The sequence below is a fragment of the Rhododendron vialii genome, chromosome 4a, assembly GCF_030253575.1.
Source record: "Rhododendron vialii isolate Sample 1 chromosome 4a, ASM3025357v1".
NCBI lineage: Eukaryota > Viridiplantae > Streptophyta > Magnoliopsida > Ericales > Ericaceae > Rhododendron > Rhododendron vialii.
The window spans coordinates 28,483,755-28,503,316 of NC_080560.1; the positions used below are offsets into that span (position 1 = coordinate 28,483,755).

At 43.1% G+C, this 19,562-nt stretch overlaps 1 protein-coding gene across 7 annotated transcripts in view; it reads left to right on the forward strand.

The window, feature by feature from the left end:
- Positions 1 to 10,069, forward strand: part of LOC131322319 (ABC transporter G family member 39-like) — a 36,168-nt gene extending 26,099 nt beyond the window's left edge. For 4 of the 7 annotated variants that reach the window (XM_058353599.1, XM_058353602.1, XM_058353603.1 and 1 more), the window contains 14 exons: positions 193 to 1,093; positions 1,354 to 1,514; positions 1,730 to 1,833; positions 1,949 to 2,114; positions 2,212 to 2,295; positions 2,650 to 2,774; positions 3,415 to 3,747; positions 4,069 to 4,359; positions 4,727 to 4,810; positions 5,218 to 5,351; positions 6,894 to 7,121; positions 7,507 to 7,678; positions 8,347 to 8,601; positions 9,148 to 10,069. In XM_058353599.1, the coding sequence (XP_058209582.1) occupies positions 193 to 1,093; positions 1,354 to 1,514; positions 1,730 to 1,833; positions 1,949 to 2,114; positions 2,212 to 2,295; positions 2,650 to 2,774; positions 3,415 to 3,747; positions 4,069 to 4,359; positions 4,727 to 4,810; positions 5,218 to 5,351; positions 6,894 to 7,121; positions 7,507 to 7,678; positions 8,347 to 8,601; positions 9,148 to 9,417 (3,308 nt within the window). In that variant the 3' untranslated portion in view covers positions 9,418 to 10,069. Of the gene's footprint in view, positions 1 to 192; positions 1,094 to 1,353; positions 1,515 to 1,729; positions 1,834 to 1,948; positions 2,115 to 2,168; positions 2,296 to 2,649; positions 2,775 to 3,414; positions 3,748 to 4,068; positions 4,360 to 4,726; positions 4,811 to 5,217; positions 5,352 to 6,346; positions 6,492 to 6,893; positions 7,122 to 7,506; positions 7,679 to 8,346; positions 8,602 to 9,147 lie in introns of those variants that run through there. The other 3 variants (XM_058353600.1, XM_058353605.1, XM_058353606.1) reach the window with 3 other exon arrangements.
- The last annotated feature ends 9,493 nt before the right edge of the window (positions 10,070 to 19,562 follow it).

Here is a 19,562-nt window from a genome sequence, read left to right on the forward strand (position 1 = left end):
TTTGTTCAAATTTTCTTTTGTCTCTTTTGAAATGTTTCTGAATATGTTTGCGATGCCTTTATAAAAGTTTTCCCTTCCTATGCTTTCCAAAACAACACACCAAAGAGTTTCGATCCTTGATTCCTTATCAGTTTGGTTTTGAAATGAGTCATCAGTGATAAATCTGGTAAATTTTTTCTTAACTGGGTGCAGGAGAGATGTTGGTGGGACCAGCAAAAGCTCTTTTCATGGATGAGATATCGACCGGGTTGGACAGTTCCACAACTTTTCAGATTGTCAAGTACATGAAGCAAATGGTCCATATAATGAATGTGACAATGATCATCTCTCTTCTTCAGCCAGCCCCAGAAACTTATGATCTGTTCGACGACATCATCTTACTTTCAGAAGGTCAAATTGTCTATCAAGGTCCACGGGACAATATCCTCGAGTTCTTTGAGTTCATGGGTTTCAAATGCCCTGAAAGGAAAGGAGTCGCCGATTTTCTTCAAGAAGTGACTTCCAAGAAAGATCAAGAACAATACTGGTTCAAAAAGAACCAACTATATAGATATGTCTCAGTTGCCGAATTCTCGCAGGCCTTCTACTCATTCCATATAGGCCAACAACTAGCGGCAGATCTTAGTGTTCCTTATGATAAAACGAAAACCCACCCGGCTGCTTTGGTGACAGAAAAGTATGGGATCTCCAACCGGGAACTTTTTAAGGCATGCTTTGATAGAGAGTGGCTCTTAATGAAGCGCAACATTTTTGTTCACATATTCAAAATCACCCAAATAACAATCATGTCATTGATAGCCTTGACTGTGTTCTTGAGGACAAAAATGCCGTCTGGCACTTTGCTAGATGGAGGGAAGTTTTTCGGAGCTCTATTCTTCAGTTTGATTAACGTGATGTTTAATGGGATGGCGGAGCTCGCAATGACTGTCTTGGGGCTTCCTGTCTTCTTTAAACAGAGGGATGCCTTATTCTATCCTCCGTGGGCTTTTGCCTTGCCGATTTGGGTCCTTCGGATACCCGTCTCCCTCCTGGAATCAGCAATATGGGTTGTTCTTACGTATTACACAATTGGGTTTGCTCCAGCTGCAAGTAGGTAAGAGTGCTGCCAAATTAAATTCTACATTAGAAATTTATACATCCTATTTGGCACCAGAAAGTCTAAATTCATCGGTTAAGCCACGAGAAGTTCACTTTGTGCCTGAGATTCATCCAACGAAAAATTGGTTTACCCTTTTCTGTGCCCAAATTTGTGTCCCTAGAATTTTCGATACTACCTTCATTGGGAAAGGGAACCTAATGAATTCATCTTATTAGAGTTTGTTTCACTGACAAATACCCCTCCATCTCATTCAGATTTTTCCGTCAGTTCTTGGCATTCTTCAGTATACATCAGATGGGTCTGTCTCTCTTTCGCTTTATTGCTGCAGTGGGGAGAACACAGGTTGTTGCTAGCACTTTAGGCACCTTCACCTTGCTACTTGTTATGGTTCTTGGAGGATTTATTGTTGCCAAAGGTAAGATGCTGATTTCACTTTTCTATTTTCCCTTTCGACTGTTTCCTGTAATCACACCAAGATTTTGGTTAGTTTAATTAATTCTCCTATGTGGTACATTACTTTTCTGAATAATGCTTGGCATTTGGCCAAAAAGTTCTGTATTCTTGCATGTGAGTGTTTCTACATAGATAATTAAAAATATTGCAACCATTCATTTCATTTTATGCCTGCAGATGACATTGAGCCATTTATGATATGGGGCTATTATATTTCTCCAATGACATATGGACAGAATGCAATAGTCATGAATGAATTTCTTGACAAGAGATGGAGTGCCGTAAGTTCTCTTTTATGTTTGTCTTGATGTCTATGAATTTTCATTTATATTTGGAACGTTGCATAATTTCATGTAGTCGCCTCAATAAAGTGTTGGAACGTACTTCTAAATGCAGATTAACACAGACCCCCGAATTAATGCACCTACGGTTGGGAAAGTCCTCCTCGTGTCGAGAGGCTTCTTCACAGATGATTACATGTTTTGGGTTTGCATTGGAGCATTGGTTGCGTTTTCTATTCTCTTCAATGTTTTGTTTATCGCAGCATTGACTTACTTGAATCGTAAGTTGTTTAGGTTCTCTTTTTAGCTTTGAAGTTATCATTTTGTTGTGAAAGAACTGCAGGCTTGATGACCCTATTTCTGTATACTCTACTTCAGCTTTGGGTGATTCAAGAGCTGCAGTGCTGGAGGAAGATGATAAAAAGAAGAAGAAGTCACTGTATGGACAAATGGCATATGAAGGTTCGAGCTTTTGCGTTTGCCCCTTAAGATCTGTACTTTATAACCTAGTCCCTCATAATACTTTTTAAGTTAAAATTTAGATCACTAGTTAATGGTTGTGCAAACGGAATTCTTGTTATATCACTCAGATGATCCAAACAAAATAAGAGAGAATAGAAGTTCAACTTGTATGCTTTTTAAAGACTTTGTGTCCATTTTGAAGCTCATGCTGAGTTGAGTTGAGTTGCGTTGCATGTGTAATGACAAAAATAAATTTGGGATGCCAAATGTCCTAGGCTATGGCATGGCAATTTCCTTGTTATAGTAAAGAATGTTCTAATGGTCTAAATTCTGAAATCTTTTGAATGGTTACAGGTGTTGACATGGCAGTAAGAAATGCTTTACAGCGTAACCGTGCACCTAAAAAAGGAATGGTTTTACCCTTTCAACCCCTTTCACTAGCATTCAATCACGTCAACTACTATGTGGATATGCCCGTTGTAAGTCGCTCATTCAATCCGATTTGTTACGGTCTTCTTAAATTAACATCTTTGGGGTTATCGTGTTTTTATTTTTATTCTATTTTTTGAGGATTTTCTCATTTATCTGTTATATCATGTTTCTCTAGTAAATAGCTCAGCTAGTCTAGCAACGAAATTTTGCCTTCATTCTCAGTCTCATTGACATATGATTTTATGTATAGCTTGTCCCACATAAATTTACAATCACCTCTAGAAATGAACTTTTGTGGCCTCCCACTCGTTGCTAGTTGAGTTTGAGTTATATGCTCGAAAAATTGTGTCAGAGCTAGGCTTTCAAAGGCTTTGTGGGCAAGAATCTTTATATTGAGTACCCATCCTTTTTGTCCATGCCAAAGTGAATTTCATTTTGTTGCGATCCTATGTTATGGGTCTTTCAGTAACCTCTTCACATGCAAGCCGTGGGACCGCACATGCATAGGAATGTTAGAGCCTGTCACACCCCAGTAAATTATCCCCCCAACTACTAAGTATATGAGTATGAACAACCTCTCTAAGTCATTGTCAGTTGGTTTTACGTTGGATGGTTTATCACTTTGATGATAAGTTTTACTTGATTTTCACAATTATTGAGTTAAAATTTGTACTTCTCTTAAACAAGGAAATGAAAAAGCAAGGGATTGAGGAGGATCGTCTTCAACTTCTGCGAGATGTTAATGGTGCTTTCAGACCAGGGATATTGACTGCACTTGTGGGTGTTAGTGGTGCTGGAAAGACCACATTGATGGATGTGTTGGCTGGAAGGAAGACTGGTGGGTATATTGAAGGAACTATCAGCATTTCGGGTTACACGAAGAACCAAGCAACATTTGCAAGGGTTAGCGGGTACTGTGAACAGAATGACATTCACTCACCTTATGTTACTATTTATGAATCTATTCTATACTCTGCTTGGCTCCGTCTTTCCTCAGATGTGAACACAAAAACACGGAAGGTATGTCACTTGATAAACATCCCAAGAATTTGTATTTGGAATTGCCTTCACTTCTGTAGTCTTTTGTTTCATTGCCCTTTTTCGTGTTTTTGGAAACAAAGAACAATAAAAGACGGAAAACACTCATCATTTCCCTTTTTGGTGGTTTTTGGATGGAAACTGAGTTGTTTTCAAAAATAAAAGGAATACCTCCAAAACCATTTTCAGAAATAGTTCACCATACAAGTATTTCTGTTTTACAGTAAAAAGAAAATGTGAATGTTGCCAAGCAGAAGTTTGTTCCTCTATTTAAATGACTTCTTTTTCCCTTTTTTGAGACAGATGTTTGTTGAAGAAGTGATGGAGTTGGTTGAGCTTAACCCGATAAGGAATTTCTTAGTTGGGCTTCCAGGAGTTGACGGTCTTTCGACAGAACAAAGAAAGAGGTTAACGATAGCTGTAGAATTGGTTGCTAACCCATCTATCATCTTCATGGATGAACCTACATCAGGCCTTGATGCTAGAGCTGCAGCCATTGTTATGCGAACTGTGAGAAATACGGTGGACACGGGAAGAACTGTAGTGTGCACAATTCACCAACCAAGCATAGACATTTTTGAAGCTTTTGACGAGGTTTACGAAATTTCCTAAATAATATTTGTGAAACTAGTTTATATCATGATTTTTGGCCATTTTATGGAGCAAAATAGCAACCTATGAAGTACCAAAACGCCGAAGTGGTCGCCTTATGCATCGGACATGTCAAGGACATGCCATGTGTTTGTGTGTCCCAAGTTAAGGCACTGATGGGAACATGGCAGGGTCATCATAATTTTAATAACTAATTTCCAGAGAAAAATTATAGAAAAATAAAAGTAGGTACGAATAGCTAATTATGATATGACGTTTGGTTGTTTCTGGACAATCTTCATATGAATAGCAATTATAGATACGTAAAATCTTTCCCAAATTTTACCTTAATGATAGTGCTTGTTTGTAGTTACTTTTGATGAGGAGAGGAGGTCAAGTCATTTATGCTGGACCGCTGGGTCGTCAATCCCGAGAGCTTATAGAATATTTTGAAGTGAGTAAATCTTTTCCTAATGCTAATGTTTGCTTTTGTTACGAGAAAGGATAACACTAAATTTTCATGCCTAAAAGTCATCCAACGTGAAGTGGCTGTGGCAATGAACAACAAAAGACCACATAATTCTGTAAACAAAATATATGGTTTTATAGTATTACCTTTTATTGCTAAACTATATTCTTTATACCATAATTACCTTTTATTGCTTAACTATCACGAAGTGAATCTTTGCAAATGATTTCCTCTTTCCCCTCTTCCGAAGTCTAAGCTTGTGCGGCTGTGCTCAACAAAATGAGGAATAAATTTATATAGAGACAGTTAAAGCTTGCAAATTAAACTGCCAAAATATCAAAGTTTCTACTACTAATGAATTAAGGTAGATTGAAATCTGTAAACTGCCACAGGCTGTCTCAGGTGTGCCCAAGATTAAGGACGGTTACAATCCTGCTACATGGGTGTTGGAGATTAGTTCTCCTACGGTTGAGACTCAACTGAATGTCGATTTTGCTGAGATATATGCCAACTCCTCCCTTTATCAGTAAGCAGAATTTGATTTTTGAGTTATAATGGATATGTAGCTTTCATGTACTTGCACAGCATTACATGCACTCTTTAATTTCCTCGTTGTACCTGTGGCAAATACACATAAATATGTGTCTGTTTTTTTTATTATATTTTATCTTATTATACTTCATCTAGTCGGAAATGTTGGGGACAAGCTAGGACTCGTTGAGACTTGGAGCCAAGCCCAAATTGGCATGGATGCTTACTTACTTCATGATACTCATTCAATTATTGTGGATTTGCATCTTCATGATGTTAGCATTTTTATGTTTGCTTTTTCCTCTTTCTTTGCTAAAAATAATGTTTGGTATTGTTAGAATAAAGTGAGAGGTAGTCATTGTATCATATCGCTCTTCACTGTATATTAACAACATGTGTTAGGGTTAGATTAACATCCCAAACACTTCTCTCTCTCTCTCTCTCTCTCTCTCTCTCTCTCTCTCTCTCTCTCCCTCCCCAATATGGTATCAGAGCTAGGCTTGGCTTTTGGACAAGACTCTATCTTTGGTGGTTGATTCCCCCTTTGTTTGTCATTGATGGTTGATCGTTGTCGTATGTATTGAATTGTTTGTTTTCCTCACCACGTGCAAGTCAGGGATCGCACGTGCGGGGAAGTGTTAGTGCTTGTCCACATCGGTTGATATTCAACTCGAAAACTAGTATATGAGCCTACCTAGGCAACCTCTCCACTCATTGCCAATTGGTTTTGAGTTTGATGTTTTAACAGATATATTTTTATGACTCTACAAAATATACCTGGAGGGTATCTACTATTACAATCAATATGTCCCTATCCTAATCTTGGGAAAATAGCTTATTTGCGTCTAGTACTTGTCCCGTGTCCTGGTTCACATTGGTATCTATGCATCTTAGATTATAGCTTTAAGCAGTGGCGGCGCAGGATTCTTAACATGGGGGGACCAAACCACATGTATTCATAAACAAATTTTCATCCTTATACTTCAATAGATAATGAAGGGTGGGCTTGGCGCAACGATGAAGTTGCTCCATTAAGGTTACGGGTTCTAGTCGAGGAAACAACCTTTCTGCTTGCAGTGGTAAGACTGCGTACATTAACCCTTCCCCAGAACCCGCATGACGGGAGCCTCGTGCACTAGGTTTGCACCTTTTTTATACTTTAATAATCGATAATAATAACAAAGACATGCATGCCAAAAAGTAACAAAATTAATTTCATGAAGTACATTTCCATCTTGCACTCAAAAAAGGGGGGACCAAAGTAGATTAATAAGTTTTTTTCCACTTTCAAAAACAAATGAAAGGTAAAATACTTCACATACAACAACACTACCAACGGTTGGGGAGAGAGAGAAGTATACATTTTTCAAGGAAAACCAAACTTGGGCTTGTGAAATGTACTGATGTAGTAACCATTCTTCAGTCCAACGGTCTTGAAATACACCTGCAAATGATTTCACACACGAATCCATGCAACAGTTATATTAGTTGCATATTTATTTCATCTGTCTTTAACTTTTCTTGATTCTTGGTTCAGGAGGAATCAGGAGCTCATTAAAGAACTCAGTACTCCGCCTCCGGGTTCGGAGGATCTATACTTCTCGACCAAGTACTCCCAACCATTCGTTACACAATGCAAAGCTTGTTTCCGGAAACAACACTGGTCGTACTGGAGGAACCCCCAGTATAATGCCATTCGGTTCTTCATGACCATTGTTATTGCTGCATTATTTGGGTTTATTTTCTGGAAAAAAGGGCAGCAGATGTAAGTCTTCGATGTCTTCAAATTTCATTTACACTCAATTGCTTCAGTAACTGTTGGAATTCCCTTCTTTCTCGAAAACACAAAATAAGATGTACGACAGTCAATGACACTTCGGGAGATCAGATTTATTGTTTTCATTTCTTTGGTTTTCATTGTTCTATGTTACTGAAAAGAAAATTAACGAGGAGTTCAAAGCACCTATACCTTTCATGTCATTTGTTTATGTGGAAAAGTCTGAAATTACTTTGAACTAGTCTCTTCTTCCTCCTTTTTTTTTGTGTTTGGTGTTCCTATTTGATGAAAAATTGGAATTTGTAGACTACAATTTGTTGTTTGATTTAAATATGGGATATGTAGATTACAAAAACATAAACTTTGTTAACAGGACAAAACAACAGGATTTGATAAATCTTTTGGGAGCTATGTATGCTGCTGTTCTCTTCCTTGGAGCCACTAATGCTTCTTCAGTCCAGGCTATTGTTGTTATTGAGAGAACAGTATTTTACCGTGAAAGAGCAGCCGGGATGTATTCAGCGTTGCCTTACGCATTTTCTCAGGTAGCACAACTCATCTCACCTCAATAAGTTACCTTCCTCAAATGAGATCTGAGAATCTCTATGCGTACTATAAATCTCCATTAAGAAAATCTGTATGTTCTTATTTACCTGATTCCAGACCAAACATTGTAAACTTTTGAAATAGGTAGATATTGTTTGCTAAAGGTTTTTTTTTCCATGTTCTTTGTTTTTATATTGAGTATTTGAAACCTATAAACAAAACGTGTTTGGAAACTGTTTTTCATTTCCCAAAAATTGGTTATACTTCTAATTAAACAGAAAATAGTGTTTCTCCAAAAACCAAACAAGTTTTCATGGAGAAATAGGTAAAAGAAACTTCCATCCCAAACTCCCCACCACTCTAGCACCGTTGACCTTTTTCCAGGCAGCAACGAATCAAGGTTTTGTCTTTCCTTTTTGAAAACAAAAATAAAATTGTTTACTTGTTTCTCTTTTTTTTTTTGTAACAGAAACTAAAAATTTAATGACACCCAATACCAAATTCAATTTTTTTCAGAAACATCATTGTGGTGTTCTTCTTCCCTGGAACAACTTTCGGAATATAGTTCACCAAATGGTTTTTTGCATTTTATGGAACTGAGAGCAGAAAATGCTAATAAAACGTGGATCTTTTTTCTGACGTTTTCTTGTTTTAATAAAATATGCAGGTGGCCATAGAGGTGGTTTATGTTACAATCCAAACATTGGTATACTTCCTTGTACTCTACTCCATGATTGGGTTTGAGTGGAAGGTTGTAAAAGTCTTGTGGTTCTACTATTACATATTAATGTGCTTCATTTACTTCACAATGTATGGCATGATGGTTGTCGCGCTGACACCCGGCGTCCAAATTGCTGCCATTGTTATGTCCTTCTTCCTTAGCTTCTGGAACTTATTCTCTGGTTTCCTCATTCCCAGGCCGGTATGTCAACTTAAGACCTCCTCAAGTTTAGTTCCTAAATATTGAAACTATCTTTTATTTCATAGAGTAAAAGAAAACGAAAAATTTATGCAAAAAACGTTTGTTCAGAATGATGTGATTGAATTACAGTTATTTATTTCGAAAATGAAAGGTTGGAAACCAAAACATCTACTATGGTGGCTTGTAATTCAAGAAATATTGTTGTCACTTCATTCTTGATGAGCTTTTTGTCCTCCATAAAGACTGTTGAAGACAAATAGATGGTGTTTCATTTTGAAAGAAAAGGTCTACAAAATCGAAAGTACAAAAAGAAATCTAAGTATATGCAAAATTGTGTTCTTGCTATACCAGTCTTTTTGCAAAAATACACTACTAAATCATTCTTGAACAAATTATGTTTAAAGATTCTGATGTGGACAATTTTCATAAAACAAAATACAGACCATTGTAAGTGGATTCTGGAACAGTTTTTATCTATAATTTTTTTGTAAATTTGCAATTTATCTTTGATGTGTTATCCAATATTTCCTTAACGGACTGTTGCAGCAAATCCCGATTTGGTGGAGGTGGTACTACTGGGCTTCTCCAGTGTCATGGACACTCTATGGACTAGTGACTTCTCAAGTGGGTGATAAGGATGCTTTGCTTGAGGTCCCTGGAGAGGGTGATGTGCCATTGAAGCTATTTCTCAAGTATTATTTGGGTTTTGAGTATGACTTCCTACCTGCAGTTGCAGTGGCCCATATTTGTTGGGTCATAGGATTCTTCTTTGTCTTTGCCTATGGCATCAAGTGTCTCAACTTCCAAAGAAGATAACAAAGCTTCAATCACCCAAAAAAAGGTCAGTTCTAGGTGAGTCAAGCTTCTCTCCAAGCTGGACGGTATTGTTGGGCTCATTTTGTTCGACTACGAGAGACTTGTATTCATGATTAGGCCGATCGTTTTTCTATTGCATTTCGATCACCAATGGAAAAAGTTAGAATGACGCAATGACCATGGCCAGATGGTTTTGTCGCATTTGTGAGGGTCGGCCAATGTTATTCTGAAGACCAATATACGAAATCATGTAGCTATAGTTATCGCATTGATTGGAGTTTTTTTTCATTATTGTTCACATGCATGGAGCTAAATATGAATGGCTCAATTGGTGAAATGGGCCTCAAAGTGGGCTCAACAGCAACATCCGGTTGATTATGAGATATGGAGAGATGCTGAATCCTAGTAAAAACTACATACAATAGGAAAACTGATTGTGAACAAGTCTCAAAGGATTGGAGAACGAATTAGTTTCCTCCTCTCTTTTTGTTCCTTGTTTGCCTAATCTTGTAATATTATCCCAGTGGATTACATTTTCGTACCATGCAGCTGCTTTTGTAATGCAACAAAAATGGAAAATTGATGACCACCCATGTCTGGATGTTAAAAAAAAAGGATATTGCATATATTAAAGGCTTTTTTCTCTTTTTTTTTCCATCATGTGTGGATTGCCGGTTACTGATTCCGTTTGAACAAAAACAATTTCTTGCCCCTAATATTTTTTCTTGCTCCTTAGAACTCCTACTACATCTATCAAGTCGGGATTTCAAATCCCACCACCCCTACCCCTAAATCGAAATAGATATAAGAATCGCCTTGCAGAGGGAGGGAGGGGGTGGGGGGAAGGAACACCTAAAAAGTCATGTAGTAAGGACACATCTATTGCCCATTGTCAAATTTTAAAAGTATGTGTTAATCTCTAAATTTTAAAACAAACTTTCAATAGCGATAATTAATAGTTTGATTTCATTGTACCATTTGAGTAGATTTAAAATGAGAGAAATAGGAGATGTGGCTCTTAGCCCATTTGGTTGTATAGGCTTTCAAGGGTCTGGCCAGGGTTTGAGTTTATTGAGAGACGTCAAACCCCTTTTGGTTAACCTATTAATTCCTCGCCATACAAAGAAGGAGGGCAAGCCAATTAAAAAAGAAAGACAACCCTGGATTTGTAGCTGAGAGAAGAGAGGGGTAGAGGCTGAGAGAAAGGGAAAGGCCGCTACACAATTTACAATATGTGTATATGATAATAAAAAGTTGAGATTATGTCAAAATGATACTAAATCGAACAATCCCACTATATATTTTTTATTTTACTTTTGGACATTGTAAACAAACCATGAAATGGCTTTGACAAAGTCAACTTGACACAAACGGTGCATTTATTCTAAGCCTTGTCAATTAAATACTCTCTCTGTTCCTCCTTATTGAAAGTTATGTAATTTTCAAGTAAAAAATAAAGTAATTTTGCCCATAATTTTGAATTTTGAATTAATTTAATAAACTAATTGAGACCTTTAATTCAGTAGAACCAAATTTAGAAAAAAAAAATGCAATCTTGCGATCCCAAAATTGCACAAGTTTTCATCGTGAACACTTAAAAGGTGACACGGAATATAACATTGACCAAGACATTTCATCATTTTATTCGTGTTTGTTGTATCCCAGAGATTTCATTGCTCCTACGAAAAGCACTATCAAAATGAATTCAAGCACATATATAGTTGTACCAAGCTTAGTTGCTTTTGGAGAGAATTAGATTCATCATCGGCTTTTTTCACAAACTTCAAAAACAAATTTCCTTACTGTGGGATACTCCTTACTACATCAGATTCCCCTTAAGTTCAAAGTTTATTCCCTGCCGATTTATTCCCTCCACATATCTCGACTTTCCTCCATAAAAACAAGTCCTTCATCCAAACATCGCAACACATTTTTGACAATGAAGTGGCTTTTACTACATGAGCAAAATTTAAGTGTAAGGTACAACGCCTCATGCCCCCAAAATTTTATTCCCACAAATCATCTAACCCCTTCTCCTATTATGAGGAACACATGAATGCTACAATCAAAATAAGAAAACCCAAGAAGTCCCTCATCTGGATTGACCATGGAGAAATTTCAACGAAAAAAGATAACGTTATTCACCTCAGAGCATCATTGACTCTGGATTCTCAATGTAGCCTTTTAAAGCTTTTAGCCATTCTGCACCAATTGCACCTAAACACAAGCAAAATTGAATGGATGTAGTAGGGTTTTATTGACCCAACGAATCAAGTAGGCTAGGTGTAATTCAAATTTAGGAAGTTTGTTCAGAAGCAACTTACCATCAATAACACGATGATCACAGCGTGCTCAATGTTGTAGACATGAATGAAACAAACTTGTATTGCTCTGAGCCCAAGCTAGGTATGACCGTATGACCCTCTTCTCAACTGCACAAGAAGTTTCAAAGAAGACCATCTTAAAATGTGGGGGCTTCGGTCATGGCCTCGGTAATCTGACCAGACTACCATTAACCGAGGCCTCATATCGGCACGGTCTATAGGATTGTACAGGCGGGCCAGTGTATATCCTTTTATTTACTCGCTCGGTACCAAGTCTCCTGTTAACTCTTCAGTTTATTACCGAAGCAGGCATTCCGTTAAAGACTCTTGAAAGAATGTGCATAGCAGAAGGTGACCAAGAGCAATACATGGCAGATAGGATCATCTAGGCTAGGACCGGCCATGTGCTCCGTAACCGCCTTATCCGGTGCGTCATCTGTGATGTCATCCGAGGCGGTTACCCGAGCGTATCCTTCACGCACTAGCTTGGAGGCAAAGTAAACCTAGGTCTATAAATACAAAGGGATACTCATCTCTGAGAGGTATGCCATCTTTCCCTAACCCTAGATCTATATCCTCCTCTGAGATCTAACTTGATCGTCGGAGGGTCGCTGGGCTATTCTAGCCCTAGTGACTTGTTGCAGGTTTAAAGGCAGGTGAATGGAGCAACAGAAGTGGAATACTAGCTCAGGTCAAGGTCCCTCCAAATCGAACCCCTACAATTGGCGACTCTGCTGGGGACCTAGCCACCCTTTCAACCTTCACCTCTTCCCCTTTCTCTGCTCCATTCAGCGTTCCTGAATCGAACATGGTTGAGATCGACAACACGCATCACGGTGGTACCGCCCACGGGGTCGGTTCCCTCGTGGACCACAGCCTAGCTTCCGGTGGAGCAACCGCCCTTGGAAAGACCCATGTATCCGTCGGAGTTGGCGCCGGAGCGTCAATTCCAGACCCAGGCCCATCCTCTGAGCTCCACTCCTACATCCGCCATCTTGAGCGAAAAATCAACGACCTCACGACGGTGATGGACCGCGACAGACACGTCCGAGACGAGTTGGCGGAGATCAAGCACCTCCTCCAAATCTCCCCGTCTCATTCCTCTGGGAGTTGCGGCCGAAGAAAGGACCGTCACACCTCCCCTCGCAGTCACGAAGGCGGTCACCTGCTAGGGCACAGACCCCGCCCCTCAGTCAAAGATCGTCTCGAGTGACCAAGAGCGGTGGACACACGAGCCCCAAAAGACACATCGCACAGAGACCGTTCCCGCTCCCCTGTGCAACTTCGAAGGAGACCATCGGCCTTTGAAAGGCTCGGTGGTGGGAACGTCTCTGCCTCCTCCACCCACTCGGTCCTAGTGGGCAGGACAGGCCAGGAATCTACCCCTAGCCTCACAAGGGCAGCTAGGGGAGATGACGGCCTTGTAGAGATCCAGACCAAAGGATACCGCGAGCGCCTAAAGGGCTCTGGAGCCAGAAGTCCCATCGTCTCGCACCCCGGCGGCGCACAAAGCAGGAGCCCGATCACCGAGCGCCTCGAGCCTTCCACTCGGGACAGCTACCGACATCACCACCAAGAGCGCTTTCCCAGGAAATCGGTTAGTATTGATCCAAAGAGAAAGGAATATGAACGATTGGACAAACACGTCCCCAAGAAGCGTACAGCGACCGAGCGTCCAAACGGTCTCGACCGTTCGATCCGACCTCATCGCGACGCACGGCTTACACGACTCACGACCTCCCCCTTTACGAGAGAGATCGACTCGGTTACCCCCCCCAAAGGATTCACCCAACCCAAGTTTGCCAAATACGACGGCAAGACCGAGGCGTACACTCATCTGGTTCGGTATAAAATTGTCATGTCTCTATTTCTTCGGAATGAACCCTCGGACGACGCCTTCTTGTGCAAAGTGTTTCCTGCAAGCCTCGGCAACCTAGGCCTCACCTGGTTCAATCAACTCCCGGCTCGGTCAATTTCTTCATTCGATTCCCTCTGCGATGCCTTCATGGCCCGATTCGTAACTAGCAACAAGCATGAGAAGGAGATCGATTCCCTCTTAGCCCTCTGCAAGAGGAACGACGAAACACTTCGGCAGTACGCCGGCCGTTACTGGGAACTATTCAATGAGATAGAGGGTTGCGACGGCGTCATCTCTGCTCGAGGATTCAAGCTCGGTTTCACCTCCCAGGACGAGCAAGTCTACGACGACCTCGCTCGCCATAAGCCAAACTCTATGAAGGACCTTATGACTCGAATTGAGGGTTGGTGTCAGCTCATCGAATCAAAGGCAGAGAGAGGCATCGGGAAGCCTACGAATTCAAAGACGTTAAACACCTTGTTATCCACACCGGCTCCTGCACCTGTCCCAACACCGAAGAAACAGGTCAACACCATCAAGCAGTCGTCGAGGAGGGGACCGAAGCCAAGCGATTTCAACGCCGAGAAAACCGTCTTCACCATTCCCATCTACCGGATCATCGATCAAGTAAAGGACCAGCCCTTTTTCTCCTTCCCAAATCAAAGCTAGGAACCGAAAATGGGAAAATCAAGAATCCCATCGTCCGATGCAGTTATCACAATGAGCAGGGTCACTTCACCACGGCATGCAAGCCCTTCAAGGCCTACTTGGAATAGCTTGTTGCGGGTGGCCACCTCGGCAACTTCATCGATCACGAGAAGACGACGGCTCGGGGACAACGGACCGAAACAAACACCGAGGAAGAAATCCAGATGATCCACGTCATACACGGTCCCCTAAACCCTGAGGCCGCTCGCATCATCCGGGCCGAGTTGAACGAAGCCTCCTCCTCCAAGCAGGTCATGTTAGTCGGTCCCGAACCAAAACGCCCCAGAACCGATGACGGTTCCAAATGGAAGATAACATTTACGGAGAAGGATCTCGACCGCATCCAGCTTCCCCACAACGACGCCCTCGTGGTCACGCTACGCATCGAAACTTTCAACATCCGTCGCGTCCTCGTAGACCAGGGCAGCTCGGCCGAAGTCATGTACTACTCTCTGTTCAAGGATCTGAAGATTCCCGACACCGACCTCCGTCCCTCCGAAGTTCCCCTTATCGGCTTCAACGGAGCTCCTATCTGGCCCATCGGTATGATCACTCTTCTTGTCCGTGCCGGCTCGGTAACTCTTGAAATGGAATTTGTGGTAGTTGACGTCCCTGGCCCTTACAACGCAATTGTTGGGCGCACCTGGCTGCATAAGCTTAAAGCGATTGCCTCCACCTATCACCAAGTGGTCCGTTTCATTGGCACTCACGGGCACCAGGAAGCTTGTACGGAGACCAGACCGCGGCCAAGCAGTGCTACGTCAACGCCGTCCGAAATAACAAACAGACCTCCCGGGTGAATCTCATTGAAGCCCCCGAGGCCCCAGTTTTGGAGGACGTCGGTAGATCCCCCGACGATAAAACCATAGAAGACGTGTCCACCATTCTAATAACCGAGGACGGTTCCCGTTTCTTCCTTGTCAGTTCCTCACTTACTGAGACTGATCGGAATGACACGATAGCTTTTCTTCACAAGAACATCGAAGTGTTCGCTTGGACCCCATATGAGATGCCCGGGGTCGATCCCTCCTTCATTTGCCACGAGCTAAACATAGACCGAGCCAAACGCCCGGTCATACAGAAGGCACGACGATCCTCTCCTGTTCATTCCGAGGCCGTTATTGAAGAAATCAACCGACTCCTAAACGCAGGGTCAATCAGAGAGGTCCAGTATCCCAAGTGGCTGGCCAACACCGTCGTAGTCAAGAAAAAGAATGGCAAATGGCGGGTATGCGTCGATTACTCAAACCTCAATGACGCCTGCCAAAGGACTTCTTTCCCCTCCCTCGTATCGACCAGCTCGTCGACGCCACCTCCGGACACGAGCGACTTAGCTTCTTAGATGCCTACCGGGGCTACCACCAGATTGCCATGAGTGAAGGCGACGTCGAGAACACGGCCTTCATCACCCCCCACGGCATCTTTGGGTACCTTGTTATGCCCTTCGGTTTAAAAAATGCCGGGGCCACCTTTCAGCGAATGATAACCAAGATGTTCGAACGGTTGCTAGGCGAAAGTATTCTGGCTTACATCGACGACATGGTGGTCAAAAGTTTGCGCGCCGGCGATCATCTAGCTCACCTCGCCGAAGTCTTTGAAATACTCAAGAGCCACAAGCTCCGCCTCAACGCCGAGAAGTGCGTCTTCGGTGTCAGCTCTGGCAAATTTCTTGGCCACCTCGTCTCCCGACGCGGTATTGAGGCCGATCCTTCCCAGATTCTCGCTACTAATCAACTCTCGGCTCCCCACAACAAGCGTGATGTTCAGCGTTTGACCGGCATGGCCGCAGCCCTGAATTGGTTTATAAGCCGTTCTTCGGATAAATGTCAGCCGTTCTTCGCACTTTTAAAAGGCAGCCGACGGAGCTTCAATTGGACAGAAGACTGCGATCGAGCCCTCCAACGACTAAAAGAGTATATTTCTATGGCTCCACTCCTCATCACCCCTCGGGACCAAGAAGATTTGTTCCTCTTCCTAGCTGTCTCTCCGCACGCTGTAAGCTCGGTCCTCGTCCGCCAGGAGGATCGGGAACACCAGCCAATCTATTACTCCAGCAAAACAATGACTCCCGCCGAGACACGTTATCTACAGCTGGAAAAGCTCATTCTTGCCCTCATCTCAGCTTCCAGGATGCTCGCTCCTTACTTCCAGTCACATCGCATCATCGTCCTTACCGAATATCCTCTCAAATCCCTCCTCCGGAAGGTAGATCTCTCCAACCGAATCTCACAATGGGCCGTTGAGCTTGCCAATTCTGAAATCCACTTTCAGCCTCGGACAGCAATAAAAGCTCAGGTGCTGGCCGACTTCATCGCCGAGCTTACGCCACCCAACACACCCGCTTCGGCACCTACCCCGAGCACCGAGGCAGTACTCTAGGCCAACCCTAGCACAGCCTGACAGCTTTTTCACGGCGATGTTTGGAAAATGTACGTCGATGGCGCCTCCAATAGCCGAGGCGCAGGTGCAGGAATTGTTCTCCTCTCGCCCTCCGGTGTCCTGCACGAAAGCTCGCTATCCATCAACTTCCCATCCTCTAACAACGAGGCCGAATATGAAGCACTAATCTCGGGACTCAAGACTGCCGAAGCCATTGGCATCGAAGAGCTCATGGTTTACAGCGACTCCCAATTGGTGGTTAACCAACTCTCCGAAGAATACGAAGCTCGGGATGACCGCATGCGTACCTACCTCAGCACCGCAGTCCAGCTCATTAAACGCTTCAACGCAATCAGAGTCGAGCATATCTCCAGGGAACAGAACGCCCACGCCGACGCCCTTGCAGGGCTCGCTTCGGCATTCTCATGTCCTGGACACCGTTCCATTTCCTTCAATTCTATTGACAAGCCCAGTTTTGAGCTCGAAGATCTACAAAAAGAAGTACTCAACATAGAGCTTGGCCCGAGCTGGATGGACGAAATTGTCCTTTACCTGAGGGATGACTCCCTTCCCATTGACAAAAAGGAGGCTCACCGACTCCGAAACAAAGCCGCTCTCTTCTGGCTCAATCCCAACGGCAAGCTTTACCGAAGATCATTTACCGGGCCATACTTATTGGTTGCGCACCCACATCAAGTTCCGGGCATCATCGAAGAGCTTCATGCCGGCGACAGCGGTTGTCACTCCGGTGGACGGTCACTCGCCCACCGAGTCATCACTCAGGGGTATTGGTGGCCGATAATGAAGAAGGATTCTGAATAGTTCGTCAAGCGTTGCAAGAGGTGTCAGATGTTCGCTCCCATTATCCATCAGCCGGCCCGGGACCTTAGCCCTCTCACCAGCCCCTGGCCCTTCTCCTAATGGGGCATGGATATCGTTGGAAAGCTCCCAGTCGCTCCGGGTGGATTCAAGTTCTTCTTAACCGCAACCGATTATTTTTTGAAATGGGTCGAGGCCGAGCCTCTGGTCACCATTGAAGAAACAGACGTCATCCGCTTCGTATGGCGAAACATCATCTCTCGCTTCGGTGTGCCGTTCGCCATAATTACAGACAATGGAAAGCAGTTTACAGGGCAGAAGTACCGGGCCCTGCTTGACGAATACGGTATCAAATGGGACACATCCACTCCGGCTTACCCCCAGGGTAACGGACAGGCCGAGGCTGCAAACAAGGCAATTTCATATGGACTTAAGTGACGACTCGAGTCACGACGGGGAAAGTGGGCTGAAGAGCTACCCAGGGTACTCTGGGGCTACCGTACTATGCCTCGGCGATCCACTGGTCGCACTCCCTTCTCCTTGGCATTTGGAATGGAGGCGGTCATCCCTCTCCAGGTCGGACTCCCGACAATACGTACAGAAAACTTTGATGAGTTGGTCAACAACAACAGCATTGCTTCGGACCTCGACTTAGCCGAAGAAGAACGTGACAACGCAAGGATCAAGCTCGCGTCGTACCAACAGGAGGTTGCAAAAGGTTACAACCGAAGCGTCCGCCTTAGGTCATTCAAGCCTGACGATCTCGTATGGGAAAAAGTGGTGGAGAAATCCAAAAAGCGAAAGCTAATGCCCAATTGGGAGGGCCCCTACCGAGTTTTCAAGCACCTCGGATCAGGAAACTACAAGTTGGAGAAGTTGGATGATTCCCCCATTGCTAAAACATGGAATGCAAACAACTTGAAGAAGTTCTACGGATAGTGCTCGGTTACCGAAGCCCAATTAATCTTTATTATGTTGCATTTTCTTTTAAAGTTTCAAAGGCAATTTGCTTATGTATTGACGGCACTCCAGCAAGTTTGAATGAGAATTCTCTTTGGCGCTATTCGTACCCTTTGTTGTTTAAATTACTTACACTCGGTCCGTTCTTGCCCGGACCGTTTTATACCAACTTCAGGGATATTGTTCTCCCATAGGTGATACCCTCGGACAAAATTCCCACCAAGTCGCCCAGGCCACTTCGGTCGTATGGATTTCTGGTCACTCGCTTTAAGGATACTCGGTCTCCTCCCGAACCCCTTATACCAACCCACCAAAAGTTTCCCACTGCTCGGATTCGCTGTGTCCCGAACCTATGGCAGAAGCCATATCTTTTCGTGATCTCGGCCTACATCCCTAAGCAGTATTATCATCTCGCGTTTACTCGCTAGACTTATTTCCATTAAATAAACGGGCGTGCAAACCCAAAAATTCATTAAACAGTTGCTTCTGATTCGGTCCCTACCGACCCTCCTACAAGCAGGGGCTTCGGATCAAATCACTTTTTCTTGATTAAACATTTTTTTTATGCCTGGCAAGACTCTTCGGTTAATGCTTCGGTTAAACTCGTTTCTACAAACTTTTCAAGTCTCCCCGAAGCAGGGGCATCATAACCCAAGGAGCAAACCAATCATACAAGCATTTCAAAGATAACATTCAAGAAAAGAAAGCATTCATTCACAAAGCATTATGGGTTTCAGCAACAATCCATAAACAAAAAGTTACTGCTTCGATATCAAACATTTACAAACCCTGGAACAGCAAACTCCAAATGTCCGGAGCCGTCCAGTCAAAGTTACAGAATCTAAAGATGAAATCTCAAAAATAAAAGGAAAGGAAGACATTATCCTAAGAACGAGCTAGGTGGTCGAGCTGGTCCTCGGGCGCAGGGGCTTTTGGATCGGCCTGGTTCCCGAGGCCCTGGTCCTCAGACGCAGACTCCACCACCTCCTCTTCTTCCTCAGGAAAGACAAGCTCTTCGGGAGGCACCTCGGTAAGTGTTCGGAGATCAGAATCTTCAGGGAGGTTGAGCCTCCTCACCAAGGCTTCATGGCCATATC